Consider the following 25,473-nt stretch of genomic DNA (forward strand, 5'->3'; position numbering starts at 1 on the left):
TAATCTGCTCATCAGCTTTTGGCTTATCGTGATTCAGAGCGATCTTTCTTGTACCTTGCTGGATCCCCTGGGACATCCAACCGTCGCTTCCAGCAGAGGCGTCCCAGGTCTTACTCGATCTGTTCTGGGACCCTGTCAACCACCAATTATTGTCAGTTGCGGTACGTCGCCACTGCCATATAAATACCAGTAATCTGATCCTGCTAATGGCCTAAACACTTCTACAGGCCGAAAAGCCGTTGACTTTTACAGCGAAAATGTCAGCCCTTTTTCCTCAAGGATACCCTTCTAGACTCCTTTTGTATATATTATCATTTATTAATTGGGTATCCCAACTATGTATATCTCACTCTCACTTGTTCTTTGTTGCACCCTTCCTGTCGCTGTACATACTTCCTCACGTGTCACTTGCGCCGTCACAATTTTTCATGAGCGCTTGTGCACAGTATTCCACAGGTTACATGCGATTCAATGTAACGCAGTGTTACCTTTCCATATGTTTGAATATATGACGCTGAATATGACAAATATATGCATTTACTAAAGTACATTTTATGTAACCAACGGTTTTGTCTCCCTGTTTTTTTCTTTCCCTCCTTCCGCTCTCAGCAATTAATTGTGCTGTCTGAAATGGAACTTTAAATAACACCTTTAGAGACATTGTTACATGTTACAGATGTTCGCCCTAGTCTCTTTAGGGTTTATTGGGTAACTCCGTAAGTCTGATACTGCTCCGCTGTGACTTCGGCAGATGTGCGGTGTCTGTGCGAGGACGAAGGAGGCGGAGCGAAGGTCTCTGGATGGTAGGTGAAAGTTCAGGTGGTGGTTCATGTATGAGGGTTCATGGTCGTAGTGGGCTTCATAGGCGTGCGTCAATATCTTGAAATGACATCTTTTCTAGATGGGGAGCCAGTGGAGGTTCCTAAGTTGTGGGAGGTGATGTAGGTCCAATAAATCCAGTGCATCAAATGTGCGAGGTGTGGGTCAGAAGTCCATTACCGGTGACTCTACCCAGTGGGCAGGCGTCGCAGGCAAGGTGTGTTCATCTGGAGCAGTAAGTCCATGACAGTGGTGACTCGGCAGGGGATCAAGGGATATGGCATTTAGACATGGACTAGTGTCCACGTAGATTCTGGTCACATAGGAGGTGACCGAGCACCTGAGTGGGGTAGGGTATCGATAGACCCTATCCTTTGGAGAAATGTGAAAAATGGAGGGGGTGCATGGATGTCGATTGAGGTAACCAGGTTTGGTAGCATCTACCCCGGATTATTCATTGATACTCCAGGGACCTCTGGCCTAGGAGTCAAGAAGGCAATGAAAGTAGCTGGAAGTAAAGAGAGCCCTGACAGCTTTGCAGACATTATATAATGTTCAGTCTACCCTCAGCATCAAATAGAGGTCTGTTAATGTACTAAGTGGGGGACAACGGGCCATCCCAATGATGTTGTTATATGTAGGCCTGGGCGGTAAATTCCGTTCACGGAATTTGGGTAATTTTGTGTTCCGCGGAGAACGCGGAATTGCCAAAAATTCTGCGGCTTCGCTGTATTTTTTGCTTGTTCACGCTTTCAAGATGCGTGTTAGTGAGATATTTCTCCCTGAGCACGCAAACCGTGTTCGCGAACAGGAAAAAAGCATTGCGAATGGGCGGAACAAGCAATTCCGCGTGTTTCGCTGAACTTTTGCGTGCTTGCAGAGATTTGTTACCGTTTCGCAGGGCTTTGCGTAGCGCGACTATGCAAATTCCGCCCACCCCTAGTTATAAGGACTCAGTGCGTAATTTCAACCAGTAATTAGAAACCGGCACGCATTTTATATTCAGTCTCTGACCCAGAACGAGAGATAAAAGCACAACAGTGAGAAAGCTAAAGAAAGATGCAAAAACAATGACAGTGATAAAACGGAGATGGAAAGGAGCACCCGGTAGTGAGACGCAGGGAATTTCTGGGGAGAGATTAAAGATGCATGAGGTGGAAAGAAGGCATCGCAGCCCGGTATTCGGAACCAGAGCTTCCTGCAGCGCGGCGGCGCCTTCTGAGCAAACGTTTGGGCCCGGCACCTATTTTTCAAATGAAGCACAGTGCAGCTTTTGAAAATAAACCTCTTACCTTGTGTTTAATGTATTTTCCTGCAATGTTCCTCAAAGTGCAGAAGCCATTTTCTATGCGCTAAACAAGTGGGCAGATTTAATCTCACCGTATAGATCAATATGGCACGCCACACCCAACACAACAAAAGAAAACATTCTTGAACACACCAGCTTATACTGTAGGTCACCAGCGCAAGCATGACATCAAGTAACACCCTTTTCCTCGCTGATGGAAATTTACAATTTATACAGTTACATAAGCTGAACAGAACAGCCAATCACAACGGTGAAAATAGTGGAAGCCTATTGGCACGATTAGTCGATGGCTAAACCTCCACCCGTGACTAATGAGCAGAAAAAGAAACGTGCTGCTGCTGACGTGGAGAGCGTGCAGACGCTGGAACGGCAGGTGGGAGAGAAATACTGCCTAGGTCTCTGAGTCTCAAAGGTCATTTCCTCATAACTTATGTACACTCAGGCCCAGCCTGCTAAATAGATTTCATTTGTCTGGTATACAAAATACATATTTGCAGTTCTCACGCTGGGTGTATTCTGACGGAAGCGGACCATCTGATCACATCCGGCTCCCTAACAAACACAACTTGTTAAATAAAGTTCAGTGTCTGACTTGATTACAAGGTGTAATGGCTTCGAATGAAATAGGGGCACGTCAAATTAGGCAGACCCGAGTACAAGTAATGTGGCCTACACTGTCCAATCAGGGGGCATTCTGGTGGGTCCATGCTCTGTCGGATAGTGATGCGACTGACATGTGCATTGAGCGGGACGTCTTTTTGGAAAAGTGACTTTGTTGTTATGAGACTGCGTCGGCTTTATGATGAAAAACATAATTAAATAGTAAGGTGGAGCCTCGCATGTGACTTCTCTTTCCAGCCCCACCATCCTTTTAGAAGCACTGGCCTGCTGGCAGCTTCTTTTTTTTCCCTGTAGGCGACTAGGCGTGGTCACGGGAATTTGGCAATCACACACCCATTAGACATTTGTCTCTTCCTTATGTGCTTATTTGACTGTTTTCCACAAAGTATTTTCTTCTCGTTTAAGAGTTAAATACAAATGCTGTGTGTTTAGTGCTGTGCGGCTCAGACACTACAGGAAGTTGACGGCAAACATTTCCACCTTTGGGTACTCCATTCAGGTTTCATGGTGGTCGGAATCTCTCCCACACTATGTTAACATGTCTAATGTAGCTACAGGCGGAGCTGCTTGGTGGTTCCAAAAGCGCATTCTCAAGTTAACAATTCCTTCTGTATAAAAGGACTAAAAACAAATACTTCCACGCCCATACGAAGAGCAAACGCATCAAAAGAAGTGAGGGAAAGGGCAGTGCGTTAATGGAACCCTGCCCAGGTAAATACACCCAACTCTCAAACCAACGGACTAGCCAACCTTTGTTGTTTTAGGTTACTCCTTAGCGATATACACACAAAGTATATATAACCGCATACGATTCCGCAGGACATTTTCTTGGCTTTCAAAGGCCTCACAGTGTGAAAACAAACGTCTCCACAAGAGGAGTTAAAAAAAAAAAAAGATAGCTGGCACTGCAAGAATAAGAAGTGTTCCTTTTATTTATACATTTTTAGGAATCTTAGATCATTTTATTTCATTGCAAAGTCGTTTACAAGCACTTGCGCAGAAACCCTGATGCCCATGTGGGTGCGCACATTTTATTTTTAAGGCTACCGCCATGGAGCACTGAAAATACGGTGAAGGCACCTTGGTGGTGGATCTGCCAACCAGAGACCCTTTGACATCCACTGACACGAAGAGGATATGGGGGGGGGGGGGGAATAAGAGGCAGATCACCATATGGGGTCCTATCCATACACAAATAACTCAACTTGACTCTTCATGCTTATACCATAAATGATTTATAAGACCCATTCGTGTGGATGCCTCTACTTTGATGCGTGAACTCAACAACATATACTAGGGAGAGTGGTGTAAAGTAGAGTGGTATAAAGCAGAGTGCTATAAAGGGTGCCCCATTGTTGCATCGTGGTATAAAGCAGAGTGGTATAAAGGGTGCCCCATTGTTGCAACAGATCAGCGCGCATACAGCGGCTGGCTTTGTAGTACCCATCCTATCGGCTGTTCCCTGTGATGCTCATTAAACCCTCCTCCCCACCAGACCCTGTAGTGCCGCTCTACCTCTGAAAAGGACCGCAAATGAAATCAGTTCTCAGGGGCAGATGGACAGACCGGCGACCCCACTTCTTAACCCTTTATGAACTGTATAAAGGAAAGGATCCTCAAAAAGCGCATAAGTCACAATGGACTTCTTTCCTTTGGACTGTGGCCAACCTATGGCACAGGTAAAGGACGAGCGCTGACTGGGCAGGGAGTCGTTTCACACATTCCATCATAGTAGGCACGGCGGCAGTGCAGGGAGTTGGAGGAGACAGTAGGATTCAGATTACTTCAGGTTCCAGGCCTTAATTGGCACATGTACAAAAACCGGATGTTCACTGCAAATATCATGCAACTTCCAAGAAGCGATGAAGTACAAAGCTTGTGCAAACATAATGTAGCCATTTTAATGTGAGGGTGTGTGGAGTATATGCAGGGCAACCTATAGGTAGTTGTAGAACACAGTGAAAACTGGTAATTTATTTCAATGTTCTTGAAAAGGCTTGGTTACTATCTCTCTGCGTGGTGCCAGCCATGATCAGTGGCATAACAATGGCCCCGTGGGTTGTGGTGGGAGCAAGGAAAGTCGGACCCGCTCACAGGCTAGACAGTCAAATACAGATATCATTTGGGTACAGAGAGTCCCTACCACTCCTTGGCCCGGGTGCCACTGCACCTGCTGCACTACTGCTAACTATGCCCCTGAGCATGATCTTACCTGCGCCTCCATCTCTTCCTTTTTCAGCTTGATCAGCGACATCCCGGAGAAATCCATTGCATCTGTTTAAAAAAAGGGATATTTTGACGTTAATTTGGAGAACTTTGCATTCACACCGACATTAGCTTCTAAGCGAGACCAAGTGGCCTACAATCATAAGAATGCAGAGAAATACATAAACGGGTGCTCCAGGTCGACATTTCAAATGCGTTATTTGTTAATGTCGAACATCTCAATGCCTTTTGCATTACACAAATGTATTTATTATATCCGTGCACTGCAGCAACAATTAAAGACAGTCCGCTTTCCGTCAAATCCGCTTGCCTTTTTTTTAAGAAGAGGCTTTGGGGGACGTGGAGTATAAGATATGTAAAATTTTGAGAAGTACATGAAAATAACATGGAGGCGTGAGCACAGTCACGAGTGTGTGTGTGTATATATATATATATATATATATATATATATATATATATATATATATATATATATATATATATATATATATATATATATATATATATATATATATATATAGTGAGAGAGAGAGAGCGAGAAATTCTGCATGTGGTCCAAACAACCAGCTGCGGTAGAATACAGACCACCTAGCATTATGCCAGATTGGCTCACTTGCACTTTCAAGTGGTCTCTCTCAGCTCACGTGATCTCTGGTTTGAAGTGCTCAGTGACGTCGAGCACTACAATTCTTCTGATCCCGTCATTGCTTTCTGAAGCAGTAGATCACACAATGAGGATGCAAAACTTTGTTAAAACTTCAGGAAGGGGATTTCACTGGGCGCTAGTTCATGCACCATCCAGGGCCAAGAAACAGTGGTACCCGACTCTTTCAGAACAAACATCCGCGTCTGTTGTATCCTCAGCCCATTGCAGACAAGGTGCCAGGTGTGGACCTGCCTGCTGCACGCACTGCACGTTGACCCTGCACCCCTGCTTGCTCGGCCGAGGAGCAGGGCACGAGTGGAAACATTCGCAGTTCACACTTCACGCCTGAACAGATGCTGTGCATTTTCTCCTCCGTGCCTCGGTGTTCGCCCTCCTTGGCAGGCAGGGCCGCCCTGTGGGTTCAGAGTGGCTTTCTCAGCTCGCTCACCCTGCTGGCACAGACGAGGCCCACATTCCGGAGGGTAAAGCCTGCGGCTTAGAGCCGAGGACGGGCTGCCCGGTGCGGCCTGGCACTGCGCCCTCTAAGCCGCTGTGCCCTGCACAGGATTCCCTTCCATGACCGACTGCGCGTGCGCACGGAGCGCCAGGACCTCCCAGGGGCGAATCTGTGGGCCTCTGGCGCCGACCCGAGGGGCATTACTACTGCGCTGCAAGATGCCAGCATGGGCAGCGCCAATGGGGTACGCTGGAAGAGGCAACGACGCGTGCCCAGGAGACTGCAGGAGGGATGCGCGCCCCCGCACCCAGACCACCCGGGCAGATGGCCTCCCGCTTGAATTCAAGGGGCCTGAGAGTGGACGGTGAATGCACGTGACAGGGCTGGGCGGGCGCATGAACACCACAAGGAGCTGCGGTGGATGAAAGGCGACTGAACTCGAACTGAAGGACACTGGAGAGTATGACAGACACAAAGAAGTCCTGAAAACATACATAGGAGGGGGCGTGATGACAGGCCTGAGCCTTACGGATACCGGGTGGCACCATCTCAACCACAGGGCTGGACAGGCACCCCAAAGCAGCCCTGGCAAATTCAGTCAGACCAGCCCATGGCGAGTGACCCGGACCACTACAAGGGGGTTTGGAAGGGGGGATTAACGTTCCCCGGAAAATTTGGGGAAAAAAGTTCCTTTCTAAACACATTTTTCATTATGTATTATATTAAATTGAATTAAATTATAAAAGCATAGTAAATGACTTTACCGTACTCTCGGATACGGCAATCTCTATTGGGGCTCTTCAATGACTCATTATCACCTTCTAGCAGTGCCTCTCATCCAGTGCTTAACTTGTAAAAAAGTTAGTGCCAGGGCTTTGTCAAGAGGCCACTGCAGCTTGCACCATGCATTGCCCCTCAAAGCACTGCCGATGACAGTACCAATACAGCTACTAACCATTATAATCAAAAGTGAGAGGATTTAGACTATTCCAGGCCCATAAAGCTATAAGAATTACTTGGGCAGCAGATATTAGTCATTTTTTTTTGTACACAAACAACTATTATTTGATCATATCTAAATAAGACAAACAGTGCCACCATGTGGCACACTGTAATAAGTGCCGGTGTTGACAATTAAGTGCCGGTGTTGACAATTAAGTGCCGGTGTTGACAATTAAGTGCCAGTGCCGAGCACCGGAAACCACAGGCTCAAATTAAGTACTGGTCACATCTCTCCTTAGCCCCTCACATGTATTTCATTTGTTTTATAGCACCTCTCATACCAGTGTAAGATGTCAGAGCATTTTACATCACACACACACAAGGAATAATATGTGTGTAAATCAGAGTATAGAAAATGTTAAATAAGACAAAGGACACAACAAGATGTTGGATTCACGTTATCCATTCATCCATACTGTTAGGCATTTCTTTTGAGTGCTTGGTCTGGAGAAGCACAAACTCAGGATTCAGAACCTAACACAGATTTGAATTCAGCTCAGTAGGGCTGACTTTACTAATAAGAATTTATTTCTACCCAAACAAACCCTTTTTTAGCAACATTAGGATAATAAAAGACTGGGACAAAAAAACATAACTTTCTGACCTAGATTACGGTTGTAATTTATGAACTGCACAGTGACAAAATGATCTCTGTGATAAAAGCAGTAACCCACTGAGCTATGCACATAAAATACTGTACTGCAGTGGCGACTCCTCCGCCATGGCAGAGGAACGTCGCCCCACTGCTTTCAAGCAGTGCGAGAAGAGGAAACATACAATGATAGTAACTTTTAGTCATTATCATTTGCTTGTGATGCTTTGCGGGCGGGTGGTGGGTGGGGCTGTTCTGCTGTCGGAGCAGGGCAGGGGAGGAGTGGTTTGCCCACTCCTAAGTATGCAGTGACTGTTTGGTCGGCACTCTTGGCCCGCCCGAACCAGTCATGCGCACTTTCCTCGTTCTTAATGCAGGATGCTTTACAGCCTGCATGGAGAACATGCCCAGGCCCCATTCCCTGGTTGAGCATCAAAAAAGGACGCACAAAACCAATCACAATGCTGCATTGCAGAATTGTGATTGGTCAGTGAGGCCTAGCTGTGCTTCCTTTTCCTTGAGGGGAGCAGAGACGCGGGACCCAGCGGGAAGGTAAGTACATTTATTTTTATTTTTTATTATGCTCGACCCCCGCCCCGCCACCCGCTAGCCATGCCGACTGCTTTACTGTGATCTGCATAGTACAGTATTTTTGCAGCAGCACATTAACCCTCTGCGCTACCTTAGATGACTCAAAACTGTCACTAGACAAAACTCAGATCTCCCTCCAACAGGTACATTAATCACCAGAGTTATTTTGCCACTTTTATTGTTGCCTGAAAACTGTTGGATATACAAGGAACTCTGCAAGGCTTTTAAAACTGCTGCACTGCTACAAAACTGTCCCCCATTAACAAAAGCATCCCCCACACTTCCAGCCTCCTGGGGAAACACCTCATGCCCAGAATGGCCACTCCGGCCTTGCTCAACCGGAAGTGAGGCTGCTGCCACGGTTTGCACACAGTGCGTGACCCAATGACTACTTCCTGTCCAAGAGACCTGCAGGATGCATGGGTTCTACCCAATCAACATAAGGGAGCGGACATGAAGAGGAACAATACACTCGCATCCGTTCCCAGGAAGGTGCCCACTTTTAGACTGGTTTTAAAGAAAGTGATGGGGTGCGCCATCCAAGATTGCAACAAAAAGTGTGTTCTAGTTCCTAGTCACCCGTAAGGTAGGGAGTTAAGAGAGCCACATGTCTTGATTGTACCCTGTTTATATCAGGAGCATTGTGAACCCCCCCTTCTTTGGCAGCTACAGCGGGGTGGGGTTCTCGCTGGGCCTCTTCTGTCACTCAAAAGCTCATAAGAACAATTGTTACTTACCTGTAAACAGGTGGTTCTCCAGTATTGGTGTCTTTCATAGATTCACATGCTTGAATATTCCCCGTCGTCGAAGTGGGAGTCCCACGGTAAATAAAATAGCAATAATGCTAATAATATATATATATATATAATATATAAGAATATATAAAGTATTATATAGGTAGCAAAACTGAAAAATATGCACTTAAAACCTTTACAAAGGTTACTACATAGGAATGCATTAGAGAGAAAAAACTCATTTGTAACATATCAGTGTCATTATGTTAGTCCAAACTGCAGCCAATCAGGCTCAAGCACCCTCTAGAACCTTCTCCTCAGAAGCTCAAGCCCTCAGATTTTCGTAGCACTAGTAATAATAGCGCATGAGGAGAAAAGAGCCTCTGAGGGGAGGATGGGTGGGTCGCATGTGAATCTATGAAAGACACCAATACTGGAGAACCACCTGTTTACAGGTAAGTAACAATTGTTCTTCTCCAGTATTAAGGGTGTCTTTCATAGATTCACATGCTTGAATAGAATAGATAGCAGTAACCTCCTGGAGATGAGATTGCAATATGTCCAAACAATAGAAGAACAATACATATAGCATAAAAGCAAGGCAATCTCAAGAATGGAGGAGGGAAAGAGGCTCACCTTATTTGAAAAGATGACGAAGCACTGCTTGCCCCACTGCGGTGTCCGCCTCGTTGACAGCATCCAAACAATAATGTCTGGTAAAGGTGTGCCTGCTGGACCATGTCGCCGCACGACAAATCTGGTGTAGGGGCACTCCGGCAAACAATGCGATGGACGACGCCATCGCTCTCGTAGAATGTGCTCTCACTGGAGTAGGTAAAGGCCTGCCAGCCTGCTGATGGCAAAAAGAAATGGCTGATGAGAGCCATCGTGTTATAGTCTGTTTAGTCACTGCGTGTCCTTTGCGCAGTAGTCCATATGCTAAGAATAGCTGGTTGGATTTACGAAAAGGGGCTGTCCTAGAAATGTAGAATTTCAGACACCGTTTGATGTCTAAGGAATGAAGTCGCTGTTCCGCAGGGGATTTAGGATCCGGGAAAAAAGTCTTTAAGAAAACTGGCTCGTTCAAATGGAAGTCGGAAGGCACTTTTGGGAGGAAAGAAGGATTTGTACGAAGGGACACTCCATCAGGTTTGAACTGCAAATATGGAGGCTTGATGGTGAAAGCGTGTAAGTCACTGACTCGACGAGACGAAGTTAAGGCTAAAAGCAAAGCCACTTTCCAGGTCAGAAACTTGAGATTTGAACGATGAATTGGCTCAAATGGAGGTTTCATAAGTTGTGATAATACCACGTTGAGGTGCCAAGCTGGAGGAGGGCGCCTCAACGGAGGGAACTTCCTGAAAAGTCCTTTAAAGAACTGCCTGATGATTCTGGAAGAACAGAGAGACGTTGAGCCATCATGACGGTAGCGTGAAATGGCCGCCAAAAAGACTCTCAATGTGGCATGTGAAAGACCAGACTGAGCAAGACTTAAGAAGAACGGTAACAATTGTTCTGGAGTGGAACTCATAGGATGTACGTTGGATGCTGCGCACCAATGACAAAAGCGCTTCCACTTTAGTCTATATGTTTTGATTGTTGATGGAGCTCTAGCCGACGCTAGAATGTCTCTACAGTCCTGTGGTATACTTAAAGAGGCAAACTCCATGAATTCAGGTTCCAAGCCCATAATTGAAGCGTTGACGGATCCGGATGACACACCTGTCCGCCGTCCATGGTTAGAAGATCCGGACGTGGATGGAGGCGAATTGGTTTGCATTGGGACATCAGAAGGAGTTCTGAAAACCACGCCTGCCTGGGCCAACGTGGGGCGATTAAGATCAAGCGGCAGGGTTGCCTGCGCATCTTCCATAACGTCCTTGGTACCAGTGGGAGTGGTGGAAACGCATATGCAAATAGGCCGGTCCAATCCATGAGTAGGGCATTGCCGCTGGACTCCGGATGTGGATGCCAACTGGCAAAAGCCTGGCATTTTCGATTCACTGGCGTTGCAAATAGGTCGAGCTTGGGATGACCCCATTGGTGGAACACGAGGTCCAGAGTCGGCTGGTGTAACTCCCATTCGTGAGTGGATGACGCAGACCTGCTTAGGGAATCTGCTAGTATGTTTGACGCTCCCGGTAAATGGACCGCTGTCAAGGAAATGTGGTGACGAATTGCCCATTCCCAAATCTTCTGGGCCAGACAAGACAGGGGCTGAGATTTCGTGCCTCCCTGCTTGTTCATGTAGTGCATGCTGGTGGTGTTGTCCGTCTGAACCAGCACTGATTCTCCGTGCACCACCGGTAAGAAGGCCTTCAGCGCTAGGAAGATCGCCAGCAATTCCAGCCTGTTGATATGCCAGGTTTTCTGAGTCGCCGTCCACTTTCCTTTGATGGAGAGATCGAGGAGGTGGGCTCCCCATCCGTCCATGGACGCATCCGTTGTCAATGTCAGATCTGGAGTCTGGAGCAGGAAAGAGACCCCTTGGTTCAGATTGGACCGTCGCTCCCACCAGAGTAGACTGTCCCTCATGCCAGTTGTGACTGTCACCTGGTCGTTGAACGACCCCGAAACCTGTCGCCATTGTAGGTCCAATTCTTCCTGAATAGGACGGGTACGTAATCTGCAATTTGGGATCAGTGCGATACAAGATGATGCCATCCCCAGAAATGACTTCAACATTCGCACTGAAACTGACTTTCTTGATCTGATGGTGGAGACCAGATGAACTATCTTCAGCCTCCGCTCGGGAGAGATGAACGCCTTTGACACGTTCGTGTCTAGAACAGCTCCGAGGAAAGTCCTGTTTCGGAGAGGAGTGAAATGTGACTTCTTTACATTGATGGTCAACCCTAGGGAATTGAAGAGGGTGAGACACAAGCGTGTGTCGTGATGCAGCTGACTTGCGGATTGGGATTTCAACAGGCAATCGTCCAAGTAAGGAAAAATCTGTACCCCTTGAAGACGCAGGTAAGCCATAACCGGAGCCAGAACCTTCGTGAACACACGGGGAGCTGATCTGAGGCCAAACGGCAGGACCTTGAATTGATAGTGGTTGCGTCCCACTTTGAATCTCAAGTACTTTCGATGTTGAGGAATGATTGGTACGTGAAAATAGGCGTCTTGCAGGTCTATTGTGGTCAAAAAATCGCCGCTGCAGAGAAACCGCAAGACTTCCGACAATGTTAGCATGCGGAAGGACTGTTGTTTCAGGAAGAGGTTGAGGTACCTCAAATCCATAATGGGACGCCACTCCCCCGTCTTTTTTAGAATGAGGAAGAACCTCGAATAGAAGCCTTTTTCCCGTTGTGATAGAGGAACCACTTCGACTGCTCCCTTTGCTAGTAATAGTTGAACTTGATGTTGTAGTTCTTCGAGATGGGGAGGTGGCGGACCCGAAGGCGGAGATGGAGGAGGAAATGTCCAACACCCATTGGTCTGATGTTATTTGAGACCACTGGGAGTAGAACTGCGAGATTCGACCTCCAACATCCTGTTGAACTGGCAAGTCATTGTCGTTTGCTGGTGTTGTTGGCCCCTCTATAACTGGACTTCCCTCTATAGGGTCTGGATTGTTGCTGGCGAGCAGATTGAGGGTTCGAGTACCGTTGGTTTCCTTGACTGTACTGGCGGTACTGAGATTGTCCTCCTCTGTTAAAATTGGACGAGGTGCCCCGCCCCCGTGCAACACGAAAGGGCTGTTTCTTAAATTGTAATGACCCAAGCGACTTCGCTGTGTCGGTATCCTTTTTTATGGTTTCCAACGAAGCATCAATTTGGGAACCGAACAAAGATTCGCCATCATACGGCATGTCTATGATCATTGACTGGACCTCTTGCCTGAAAGAAGTAGACTTTAACCATCCTTGGCGTCGGAGCGCCGCCGCACTGGCCAGGATACGGAATGCAGTATTCGCCACATCCACAGCACAATCTATAATCTCCTCCGAAGCCCTTTGACCATCTTGAAGGACCTGGAGCGCTTCCACTTTCGATGACTCAGGAAGTTGTGCAAGAAAGGCGGACATGTCTGACCACATTTGTCGGTCGAAACGACCCAAAATTGCAAGAGCATTCGCAGCACGGGCCGAAGTTGAAGCCATGGATGAAAATTTCTTTCCGATTGCATCCAATCGGCGTCCCTCTCTATCGGGAGGGGAAGTGACAGGCGCCGTAGGATTACGTGCACGACGTTGTGCTGCTTGAGTCACAACTGAATCTGGTTTTGGGTGAGACAGCAGACAAGCAGGTGAGCCAGTTGGAGCCTTGTATTTCTTCTCCAATCTAGGTATCTGGGCCGGCAAGGAGTCAGGAGCCTTCATAATCTTCTGCCCTTCCTTCCAAATAAATTCAATTATTGGAATTGTATGTACCTGTTTATACGGTTGATTTTTGAAATCATACAGAAAACAGTCTTCATCACGTTGAACCCTAGTCAACTTGAAGCGGTCCGCCGCCTTGTCCATAAGTTTATGAAAACTAGCAATGTCCACAGGAGGTGAATCACTTGAAGGGACCTGTTGAGGAGAAGGTGTTTGCACTCGATAATCATCAAACTCCGCCATATGAGGATCCTGATCACCTTCTGAGTCCTGACACACCTCTCCCTCCTCTCTCTCTGGCTCTGAGTCAGTGTCAGTAAGTGGATTAGTAGACAGGGGAGCACTCAAATGTACTGACGGAGTCGTCTGCCTTGGAGGAGTATGTCGTGGTTGATGTGAAAGTGTTACATCAGTAGACTCATGAACCGGAGTACCTTGAGGAGTAGGTGGAAAACGCCTATTATAATCGTCCAACATATGTTGGAGGTTAGAAAAAAGTGTCATTGGAATTGACGTCATAGGGATTTGCACGCATTGATCTTCGTGCTCATCTACCTGTTCAACTTCTTCCTCCTCGTCTTCTTCAGAAGAAGTGTCCTGGCATTTAATGATTAACTCAGATGGGCTCTGTGCATCCCCATATACAGTGTCATCTGGAACTGACTCAGTCTCATGGTCAGAGACGAACAACTGAAGTGGTGGCTGTAGAGCAGGGGATTGAAGGTGGAATGCGGAACCTTCCTCTTTACTGAATGAGGACTGTACAGTAGAAACTGAAGTGTCCATGGCCACCAAAGGCATGTTGGCATAGGAAGAAGAACTGGAAGTTGCTGTCTCCGTAGACGGTAAATCTTTAGGCGTCTCCGTGGACGTTGAAGGCTTAGGTCCTATTGTCGCTGGCTTGCTCATTGACGAGGCCGTCGATGACGCTATCGTCGACGATGCGGAAAATGTCGTCTGGACCGCCGACGGTGACTGCATTGCAGGCGGTATCCTAGACATCGAAGGTGCCTTCGTCGACGGCACCTTCGTCGACGGTGTCTTCGTCGACGGTGTCTTCGTCGACGGTGTCTTCGTCGACGGTGTCTTCGTCGACGGTGTCTTCGTCGACGGTACCTTCGTCGACGGTACCTTCGTCGACGGTACCTTCGTCGACGGTACCTTCGTCGACGGGAGCTTCGTCGTTGCCGTCGACGGGAACCTAGTCGACGAGGCCTTCGTCGACGCTGGGACTGACGACGATGGGTTCTTCATCGACGATGGCTTCTTCGTCGACGATATGATAGGGATCGTCGACGAGATGGAAGAGACAGAGGCTCTCGTCGACGAAAGAGCCGTCGTCGAAATTCTCGTCAACGATGACGACGCCGATGTCGTCGTGACTGTAGTCGTAGACGAGGCCACAGCAGCTAATCTCGTTGTCGGAGTGGTCGTCGACGGGCCCGTCGACGACCGCGCTGTGAGAAGTGTAACCACTTTAATGGAAGCTGGAAACGACGCCTGAGAGTCAGATCTCGTGGGCGTAGTAAACACAGGCACAGAAGCAGCAGGTGGAACTGTAGCCACAGTCAAAGCCAGCTTTCTTTTCTTCAGGAAAGGAGATGGCAACTCCTGAACACTGCCACGCTTAGAAGCCACAGAAGAAGTTGCTGACTGAAGGCTTTCTGCGTCAGAAATAACAGCGTCCTTATCCTGAAGGCGCTTAAGCCATAATAGGAGGCGACCCTCCCTGTCCTTAAGGGTTTTAGGATTGAAAGTTCTACATAACCTACAATCAACCACTTTGTGATCAGGATACAAGCAATAAATGCACTTGTCATGTGGGTCTTTCTCAAATAAACGTAATTTCCCACATGAGGAACAAGGTCTAAATAAAGACTTCTTACTTGACATCTTTGAAAAAACTGAGAAGAGTAGATAAGTTGAAAAGAACTGAGCAGAGCTCAGGGAGACTCCCTTCACACGACGTGCGGTAGAAAATCTGAGGGCTTGAGCTTCTGAGGAGAAGGTTCTAGAGGGTGCTTGAGCCTGATTGGCTGCAGTTTGGACTAACATAATGACACTGATATGTTACAAATGAGTTTTTTCTCTCTAATGCATTCCTATGTAGTAACCTTTGTAAAGGTTTTAAGTGCATATTTTTCAGTTTTGCTACCTATATAATACTTTATATATTCTTATATATTATATATATATATATATTATTAGCATTATTGCTATTTTATTTACCGTGGGACTCCCACTTCGACGACGGGGAATATTCAAGCATGTGAATCTATGAAAGACACCCTTAATACTGGAGAAATAATGCTATGAGGAAGAAAGATGGGCTCAGATTAGGGAAAGAGGGGCAGATGATTGGAGGGAAGGGTTAAAGAATGTAGGAAGGGTGATAGGAAGTATTGATGGATAAGTGGATGGGCGAGTGGGCGAAAGGATGAGTGAATAGGTGAATGAAAGGATAAAGAGAAATCGGAGTGGATGGATGGTTTATTGATGGATGGGTAACTCAAAGGATGGCTGTATGGGTAGATGGATGTATGGATGAAGGCGTGCATAGATGACTGATGTGAGCACGGATGGATGAATAGCCGATGGATGGAATAGCGAAAGATTGAGCAATGAATAACAGAATGAATGACAGAATGTAACATTCAAACAGTGCTTATCCGCAGGTAAGTGGAAGAATGAATGGATAGATGCTTTTATGGTAGTGAAAAAGGAGCTGTTCTAGGAAGTGTCGGGCTCACTTGCTTTCGTACAAAAGTACAAAGTGGGGGTATTTGTATATTCTGGCTACTCCCTTGGTTTATATGATACAGCAGAATGCGTTTCATTAACTGCAGGCGTCCGTAGGTGTACTTCATACTCAGAATAAACATAAGACTGATACTGCCTCGCCAGTGGTACCAGTACACCCGCCTCTGGGAGTGAGGTGTATGAATACACCGCCTCTTGAAGTGAAGTGTACCAATACACCCGCCTCTGGGAGTGCTGTGTACCAATACACCCGCCTTTGGGAGTGAGGTGTACCAAAACACCCACCTCTGGGAGTGCGGTGTACCAATACACCTGCCTTTGGGAGTGAGGTGTACCAATACACCGCCTCTGGGATTGAAGTGTACCAATACACCCGCCTCTGGGAGTGTGGTGTACCAATACACCTGCCTTTGGGAGGGAGGTGTACCAATACACCGCCTCTGGGATTGAAGTGTTCCAATACACCCGCCTCTGGGAGTGCGGTGTACCAATACACCTGCCTTTGGGAGGGAGGTGTACCAATACACCCGCCTCTGGGATTGAGGTGTACCAATACACCCGCCTTTGGGAGTGAGGTGTACCAATACACCGCCTCTGGGATTGAAGTGTACCAATACACCCGCCTCTGGGAGTGCGGTGTACCAATACACCCGCCTCTGGGATTGAGGTGTACCAATACACCCGCCTTTTGGAGTGAGGTGTACCAATACAACCGCCTTTGGGAGTGAGGTGTACCAATACACACGTCTATTGGTAGTGCGGTGTATCAATACACCCGCTTCTGGTAGTGCGGTGTACCCATACAACCACCTTTGGGAGTGAGGTGTACCAATACACCCGCCTATTGGTAGTGCGGTGTACCAAAACACCCGCTTCTGGTAGTGCGGTGTACCCATACAACCGCCTTTGGGAGTGAGGTGTACTAATACACATGCCTATTGGTAGTGCGGTGTACCAATACACCCGCTTCTGGTAGTGCGGTGTACCCATACACCCGCCTATTGGTAGTGCGGTGTACCAATACACCTGCCTCTGGGAGTGAAGTGTACCAATACACCCGCCTCTGGGAGAGAGGTGTACCAATACATCCACCTCTGGGAGTGAGGTGTACCAATACACCCGCCTCTGGGAGTGAGGTGTACCAATACACCCGCCTCTGGGAGTGAGGTGTACCAATACACCCGCCTCTGGGAGTGAGGTGTACCAATACACCTGCCTCTGGGAGTGAGGTGTACCAATACACCCGCCTCTGGGAGTGAGGTGTACCAATACATCCACCTCTGGGAGTGAGGTGTACCAATACACCCGCCTCTGGGAGTGAGGTGTACCAATACACCCGCCTCTGGGAGTGAGGTGTACCAATACACCCTCCTCTGGGAGTGAGGTGTACCAATACACCCGCCTCTGGGAGTGAGGTGTACCAATACACCCGCCTCTGGGAGTGAGGTGAGTGAGGTGTACCAATACACCCGCCTCTGGGAGTGAGGTGTACCAATACACCCGACTCTGGGAGTGAGGTGTACCAATACACCCGCCTCTGGGAGTGAGGTGTACCAATACACCCGCCTCTGGGAGTGAGGTGTACCAATACACCCGCCTCTGGGAGTGCGGTGTACCAATACACCCGCCTCTGAGAGTGAGGTGTACCAATACACCCGCCTCTGGGAGTGAGGTGTACCAATACACCCGCCTCTGGGAGTGAGGTGTACCAATACACCCGCCTCTGGGAGTGAGGTGTACCAATACACCCGACTCTGGGAGTGAGGTGTACCAATACACCCGCCTCTGGGAGTGAGGTGTACCAATACACCCGCCTCTGGGAGTGAGGTGTACCAATACACCCACCTCTGGGAGTGAGGTGTACCAATACACCCGCCTCTGAGAGTGAGGTGTACCAATACACCCGCCTCTGGGAGTGAGGTCTTTTTTTTTTATTTACAGCCAAGAACTGTCATAATATAAAGAATACTCCTGCTCACCTTTCTCTTCCACTTGCTCTAGCCCGGACTTCGTCGACGCGACGACATTGGCAGCCATCTCGTTCACATTACGTGAACACTGCTGTAACTTGGTCAGGTTTTTGCTGTTTTTGTCAGCCTTTACCTACAAAAATAGAAGACAAGTGTCATGAGTAACCTTAAAGCACAAAAGACGCAACGAATACTGCATGCCAATTTGTGAGACAATGGTAGATTTGCTCGCATAAACATACATCTGAGAATCCCAAAACGTTTTCGTCCGGTTGATGAGAGGAAAGGAACCATTTTATTTTTGTTAGGTTTCATTATTATTATTCTTCTTTTTTTGTACTCTTTTAAATGTTTACACTTTCATTTCCACTTTAGTAGCAGTAAACTCTCTCGTATCCAAGTTAATGTTTTGTTATGGAACTAGTTAATACATTCACCCTGACAGCCCAGTTAAGGTTCATGTTGTCTGTCTAGATAATACTTTCTTTGTTTCTGCTTTCTATTTTAACTTGACACTTTTCATCATCCCTAGAAATAATGCGTTTTTGATTTCTACTGCCACTTATCAATTTCTAATCTTTCCTAAAATATGCTTTTCATCGTCACTGCCATGGCTTCTATTGCTACTTGACACTTTACATTGCCCCTACAGATAACACTTTTCATTGTCCCGTTAGTTCAGGCTTCTATTGTTACTTGACACTTTACATCCCCTCTACAGACAATGCTTTTCATTGTCTCTGTATTTCATGCTTTGTATTGTTACTTGACACTTTCCATCCCCTCTACAGACAATGCTTTTCATTGTCTCTGTATTTCATGCTTTGTATTGTTACTTGACACTTTACATCCCCTCTACAGACAATGCTTTTCATTGTCTCTGTATTTCATGCTTTGTATTGTTATTTGACACTTTCCATCCCCTCGTCAGATGATGCTTTTCATTGTCTCTGTATTTCATGCTTTGTATTGTTATTTGACACTTTCCATCCCCTCGTCAGATGATGCTTTTCATTGTCTCTGTATTTCATGCTTTGTATTGTTATTTGACACTTTCCATCCCCTCGTCAGATGATGCTTTTCATCGTCTCTGTAGTTCATGCTTTGTATTGTTATTTGACACTTTCCATCCCCTCTACAGATGATGCTTTTCATTGTCTCTGTAGTTCATGCTGTCTATTGTTACTTGACACTTTCCATCGTCCCAACAGAAAATACTTTTCAATGTCTCTGTAGTTCATGCTTTCTATTCTTACTTTATGCTTTCGATTATTCCCCCAATTATTGCATTTTTCTGTGCCAGTGGTGCGCTTGGGTCGCCATGGTGCTCACTCCGAGGTATCAAAACAAACAACCTTTCCATTGTTGCAGGTGCATTCTCTTTAATGTGCCGTTAGTATGTTTTTCAAGCCGAACATGGTTGCCATGGCTGAAATCCCAGACTTATTGCATCCCTGAAAGACGCGAGTTACTGGTACATGCTGTTTGACGATGCCAGGCTTGGAGGGCACAAAGCAGTAAGAAAGCAAATGCCCACACATTCTCTGATATGTCCACATTCCACTTGTAGAGATGAAAAAATGTACAGTTACAACTGCTGCCATATGAGCGAGGCAGGTAAAGTCAGAGGTTAGAAGGTTTGTTTGCTATTAGTTTATGTTTTCTCATTTGGTTCCTCTGGGAAACCGCCAGGCAAACATGCTCTTCAAGTCCCAGGAGCACGAGGGCTTGAGCAGGTAGCAGATTATAAATAGCTCCTACTAGGCAGACACAGCACACCCAACACTGGGAATTCTACACCAGAAACTTCGATTGTATTTAAGCAAAACAATCTTTTATTCATTCCACTGTTATCTCTGATTTGAAAATGCTCAAGGGATCTGGGTGTTTTTGCAGCATGAGCTTGAGGTAGCAGAAAGTCCTCTCACTCCAAGAACCTTGTGGTTTGGAAGTGAGGATGCAGGAGGAACAGTTCACACTAAGACACGCCATATTTACAGCTGAATTCAGAGTGGGATCTGTTGTCTTTTCTGCGGGAGGAGTCTTCAAGTTGCGGTGGTTGTGTGTCATTTAGGGATAAGGCGGGAGTAAATCAGAGAGCGCATATGGGGCTGGCAGATATTTAGGGAGGTAGGAAATATGCAGCAAGGGTCTCTAAACTGGGTTATGGTGTTTCTTATAACCAGTGCTTTAAATGGGCCAGTACTGTCCGGTACGGAGCACCAGCACTTTCCTATTTTGAGAGTGAGTGTGCCGGCACTTCTCAAGAGAAATGCAATACTTTTAATTGGAGAGTAGGTACTCTGCTACAGAGTACCTGCAACTTCCATTTCAAGCACTGAATATAACCAGAAACATCAGTCTTCTCGAGCTGGTGCTGGGTCGGGCAGCCCACACTCGGTCGAATACAGTGTTTCCTCTGGTCCTATGAACCCTTTGCTTGAGACGAGCTCCTGCCCTTCTGTCACTCACAGGGCAGTGACTCGCACTCATGGGAACAACCTGATGCAGAAGCATTTCAAATGTACCCCGGCTCTTTGCCCATTCGGTCTTAGGAGAAGAAGCTTTCGCTTGTTTATTTCCTCCTCAGGCATTTGGGGCTCAGGCACAATGCCAAGATACCTGTGACGTGATGGGAATTCCAGAGCAGGGGGAGCCTGCTGCTCTGCGGTTTCTGTCAGAAGGGGAGGCAGGACAGAGATGGATAAGGAAAGCAGGCCAAAGGTACACAATGTCCTGTTTGCATGTTACGTTTATTTTCACAAGGTAGGCAAGGGTTTGCTTAGACCTCTTAACTGTGAATTTATCAGAACTTCACAGGAATAGCACTTCAGCAAAACAATCCTGACTTGCAGAACTATGAATATATATATATATATATATATATATATATATATATATATATATATATATATATATAACATCCAACGGCAACCTCAATGGAGTATCCCTCGTCAAGTGGGGGTGGCGCGCTGCCGGTGAGGTGACCGGTAGTCAATATTCAGGCAAAACGGCGTTCCAAGCGCGCGCTTAGGTACCAAAAGAATCCACACCAACAAGCAGGTCTGTCAAGTAGGTAGGGTTTATTCACGCCATAAGCCCTACGTGACGCGTTTCGCACTCCGTGAGTGCTTGTTCACACAAAGATGCATGGAAAGTTTGCTGTATTTACCGTGTGTTTCTATGAACATAGACATGGGACTATCTGTATTTACAACGTTCTAAGAGCGCCATCTTGTAATAGCAATGTTAGTCTTACATTGATGGTAGATAGTCTTAATGCACAGCAGTAATTGAATCACATTACAAATATCTGGCAATGTAAACATAAACGACTTATAATTGTGCAATCAGTTCATGTTTCTTAAGTTAGACCACGTAAAACTAAAAAAATCATATTTGTGTTCTAAATTAAACAAGTGAACCCACATGTCAAAATTGCAATAAAGTTGTGAATAATAACTCTAGACGTAGTCAGGCACCCACTCGTACGTGTCTTATAGTGTCAAACACGTTCAGCCAATCAACTGTCGGGGTATAGGCACGTGATCGGCATGCATGAGTAACCATGGTAATGATAACTCACAGATGTGCCGGAATCCATCTCGCTAGTAAAAGATTACAATGTAAAGTGGCACTGTGTGCGAAGATGCTTATATTGGTGTGTCAGCTATGTATACGGGGGCTCTATATAAATAAGCAGAGTATAGTCCGCAAACAAAACACACGCTGAAGCATCCAATTGAATTCCAGTGCTGTTAACACGTGATCGGCACTGGAAACACAGGCGGTTCCCTTGGTTACCTGGGTAAACATGAGTGTGGTCACATTGGTTAAATGTAAACATCAACTTGATGATGTTAACTACTTCCCCCTGGTTAGTGGGTAAAAACAACGTGATAGATTGACAAGTCGAGTAAAATTATATTCCCTGGCTAGTGGGGGAGTTCACGTGTGACGTGGTTATGGTTCAGGACAAAAATCTGTCACAATCATATAATAAAACACGGTTCAGCAAAAAAACACAAAAGCATCCTACAAAGGATCAGCTTTGAGAAAAACCCTGTTAAGAATACCCATAAGTGTTACAGTGTACTGTGATACAAAAAAGACAACATACTTGAAGCGGAGATTGGAGAAGGCCAAGTTGAAAGGACTCGGGTACTTGCATCACAAGCCTGCGAATAAGTCCTGCCCTTTCAACCTGTAGGGAAAAGTACATAGGGACCAATGTCAGAATGAGGAAAACGTTCAATTATGCAGTACATTACAAATAATATTTTCATTCCTGATGTAAATGTACATTATATTCCTCATCAATATTGTGTCCGTTTGGAAAACGTGTGCAGAGACCAATAATGTGTCTTGATTCTCGTTGTCTGAGTCTTAAAGCACGATTACCACCTCTTCTGGATAAGGATACCTGTTCAATAATATAGTATCTTAACAGTTTGGCGTTGGAAAAATGATGACTTTCAAAATGCCTAGCAATAGGGTACTGTTTGTCTCTGTTCGTAATGGCTCTGGTATGTTCCAATATGCGTTGTTTGGCCATTTTTGTGGTACTTCCTACGTACCTCAGTTCGCATGGGCATATCAGTACGTACACCACAAATATGGTCGTGCATGTCAGAAATTGTTTTATGGTTTCCATTTTGTTGGTATTATCCTTGACTATAATGGTAACTACAAGGAAATAAAGAAAAGTATCATGAAGAACTGGGATATACTTAGAAATGATCCAATCATAAGTAGTACCATACCAGCAAGACCTAGCATTACCTACCGCAGGGGACGGAATCTAAGTGACTTATTGGTACACAATATGATCAGCGAGACTGTACCACGGGGGGTGGATCTCCCCGGATTCTTTCCCTGCGGGCACTGCAAAGCCTGTTCGAACAGCCATATGGTCAAAGAATATTGGAATCCTAGTACCAACAAAATGGAAACCATAAAACAATTTCTGACATGCACGACCATATTTGTGGTGTACGTACTGATATGCCCATGCGAACTGAGGTACGTAGGAAGTACCACAAAAATGGCCAAACAACGCATATTGGAACATACCAGAGCCATTACGAACAGAGACAAACAGTACCCTATTGCTAGGCATTTTGAAAGTCATCATTTTTCCAACGCCAAACTGTTAAGATACTATATTATTGAACAGGTATCCTTATCCAGAAGAGGTGGTAATCGTGCTTTAAGACTCAGACAACGAGAATCAAGACACATTATTGGTCTCTGCACACGTTTTCCAAACGGACACAATATTGATGAGGAAGATAATGTACATTTACATCAGGAATGAAAATATTATTTGTAATGTACTGCATAATTGAACGTTTTCCTCATTCTGACATTGGTCCCTATGTACTTTTCCCTACAGGTTGAAAGGGCAGGACTTATTCGCAGGCTTGTGATGCAAGTACCCAAGTCCTTTCAACTTGGCCTTCTCCAATCTCCGCTTCAAGTATGTTGTCTTTTTTGTATCACAGTACACTGTAACACTTATGGGTATTCTTAACAGGGTTTTTCTCAAAGCTGATCCTTTGTAGGATGCTTTTGTGTTTTTTTGCTGAACCGTGTTTTATTATATGATTGTGACAGATTTTTGTCCTGAACCATAACCACGTCACACGTGAACTCCCCCACTAGCCAGGGAATATAATTTTACTCGACTTGTCAATCTATCACGTTGTTTTTACCCACTAACCAGGGGGAAGTAGTTAACATCATCAAGTTGATGTTTACATTTAACCAATGTGACCACACTCATGTTTACCCAGGTAACCAAGGGAACCGCCTGTGTTTCCAGTGCCGATCACGTGTTAACAGCACTGGAATTCAATTGGATGCTTCAGCGTGTGTTTTGTTTGCGGACTATACTCTGCTTATTTATATAGAGCCCCCGTATACATAGCTGACACACCAATATAAGCATCTTCGCACACAGTGCCACTTTACATTGTAATCTTTTACTAGCGAGATGGATTCCGGCACATCTGTGAGTTATCATTACCATGGTTACTCATGCATGCCGATCACGTGCCTATACCCCGACAGTTGATTGGCTGAACGTGTTTGACACTATAAGACACGTACGAGTGGGTGCCTGACTACGTCTAGAGTTATTATTCACAACTTTATTGCAATTTTGACATGTGGGTTCACTTGTTTAATTTAGAACACAAATATGATTTTTTTAGTTTTACGTGGTCTAACTTAAGAAACATGAACTGATTGCACAATTATAAGTCGTTTATGTTTACATTGCCAGATATTTGTAATGTGATTCAATTACTGCTGTGCATTAAGACTATCTACCATCAATGTAAGACTAACATTGCTATTACAAGATGGCGCTCTTAGAACGTTGTAAATACAGATAGTCCCATGTCTATGTTCATAGAAACACACGGTAAATACAGCAAACTTTCCATGCATCTTTGTGTGAACAAGCACTCACGGAGTGCGAAACGCGTCACGTAGGGCTTATGGCGTGAATAAACCCTACCTACTTGACAGACCTGCTTGTTGGTGTGGATTCTTTTGGTACCTAAGCGCGCGCTTGGAACGCCGTTTTGCCTGAATATATATATATATATATATATATATATATATATATATATATATATATATATATATATATATATATATACACACACACAAATTGAATGTAATTTACAAGCAAAAGACAGCGCACCCCCTAGGAATAACGATTCGTGGACTACAGATTCCAGAGGGCCATAGTGATGGCCACGCCCATCCGGGCAGGAACTATTTATTGATGGCACGTGATCAAAAAGCGCTTCCTCACTTGTTCAAACCAACGCCACTTAAGAAGAGAAATTGACTATCGAAACGTGTCTGGCGTTTTATTTCTTTACCTGCACCTTGGATTGAGAGCAGGCCGGCAAGCTGTCAGTAAAACCAGTGAAAGCTATCAAAATCGTGTGGCCTTGACTCAAAGGGGTTCCTGTTTAGTTGGATATACACACACATACATATATATCGGCAGAACGGATCTTTAGTAAGAATATATATCTATTTGCCATTTCAACAGCTTTATTCGACAATTTACAGTCATAAAACCATTTCACAAAAATACAAATGTAAATATGTAAAACAGGCATTGATAAAAAGACATACGTTAAATACACATAGGTAAAACTACTTCACGTTCCATATTTATATGTCTCATGAATAAAAATGATATATCTCACTCCTAAGCAGACCTCCTTAAGGGGCTAGTCGTATTTCTAATATAGCGAGTCCACTTGTCCTAATAGTTAAAATCTCATTGGAGAATAACATAAAAACAATTAAAATATGTACAAAAAACATCACCTAATACAATATCATTATCAATTAATTTGTTCTTGCTATATGTAGCTATTTGAGACCACAGTGAA

At 45.5% G+C, this 25,473-nt stretch overlaps 1 protein-coding gene across 2 annotated transcripts in view; it reads right to left on the reverse strand.

Moving 5' to 3' along the window:
- The window catches only part of HIP1R (huntingtin interacting protein 1 related), a 478,743-nt gene that overhangs the window by 9,116 nt on the left and 444,154 nt on the right, over nucleotides 1-25,473 (reverse strand). For both annotated transcript variants that reach the window (XM_086942942.1, XM_086942943.1), the window contains exons 29-30: nucleotides 18,062-18,185; nucleotides 4,962-5,023 (exon numbers count right to left, since the gene is read on the reverse strand). In XM_086942942.1, coding sequence (XP_086799068.1) covers nucleotides 4,962-5,023; nucleotides 18,062-18,185 — 186 coding nt within the window. The remainder of the gene's footprint in view (nucleotides 1-4,961; nucleotides 5,024-18,061; nucleotides 18,186-25,473) is intronic.

The sequence above is a fragment of the Lissotriton vulgaris genome, chromosome 11 (genome assembly GCF_964263255.1).
Source record: "Lissotriton vulgaris chromosome 11, aLisVul1.2, whole genome shotgun sequence".
Lineage (NCBI taxonomy): Eukaryota > Metazoa > Chordata > Amphibia > Caudata > Salamandridae > Lissotriton > Lissotriton vulgaris.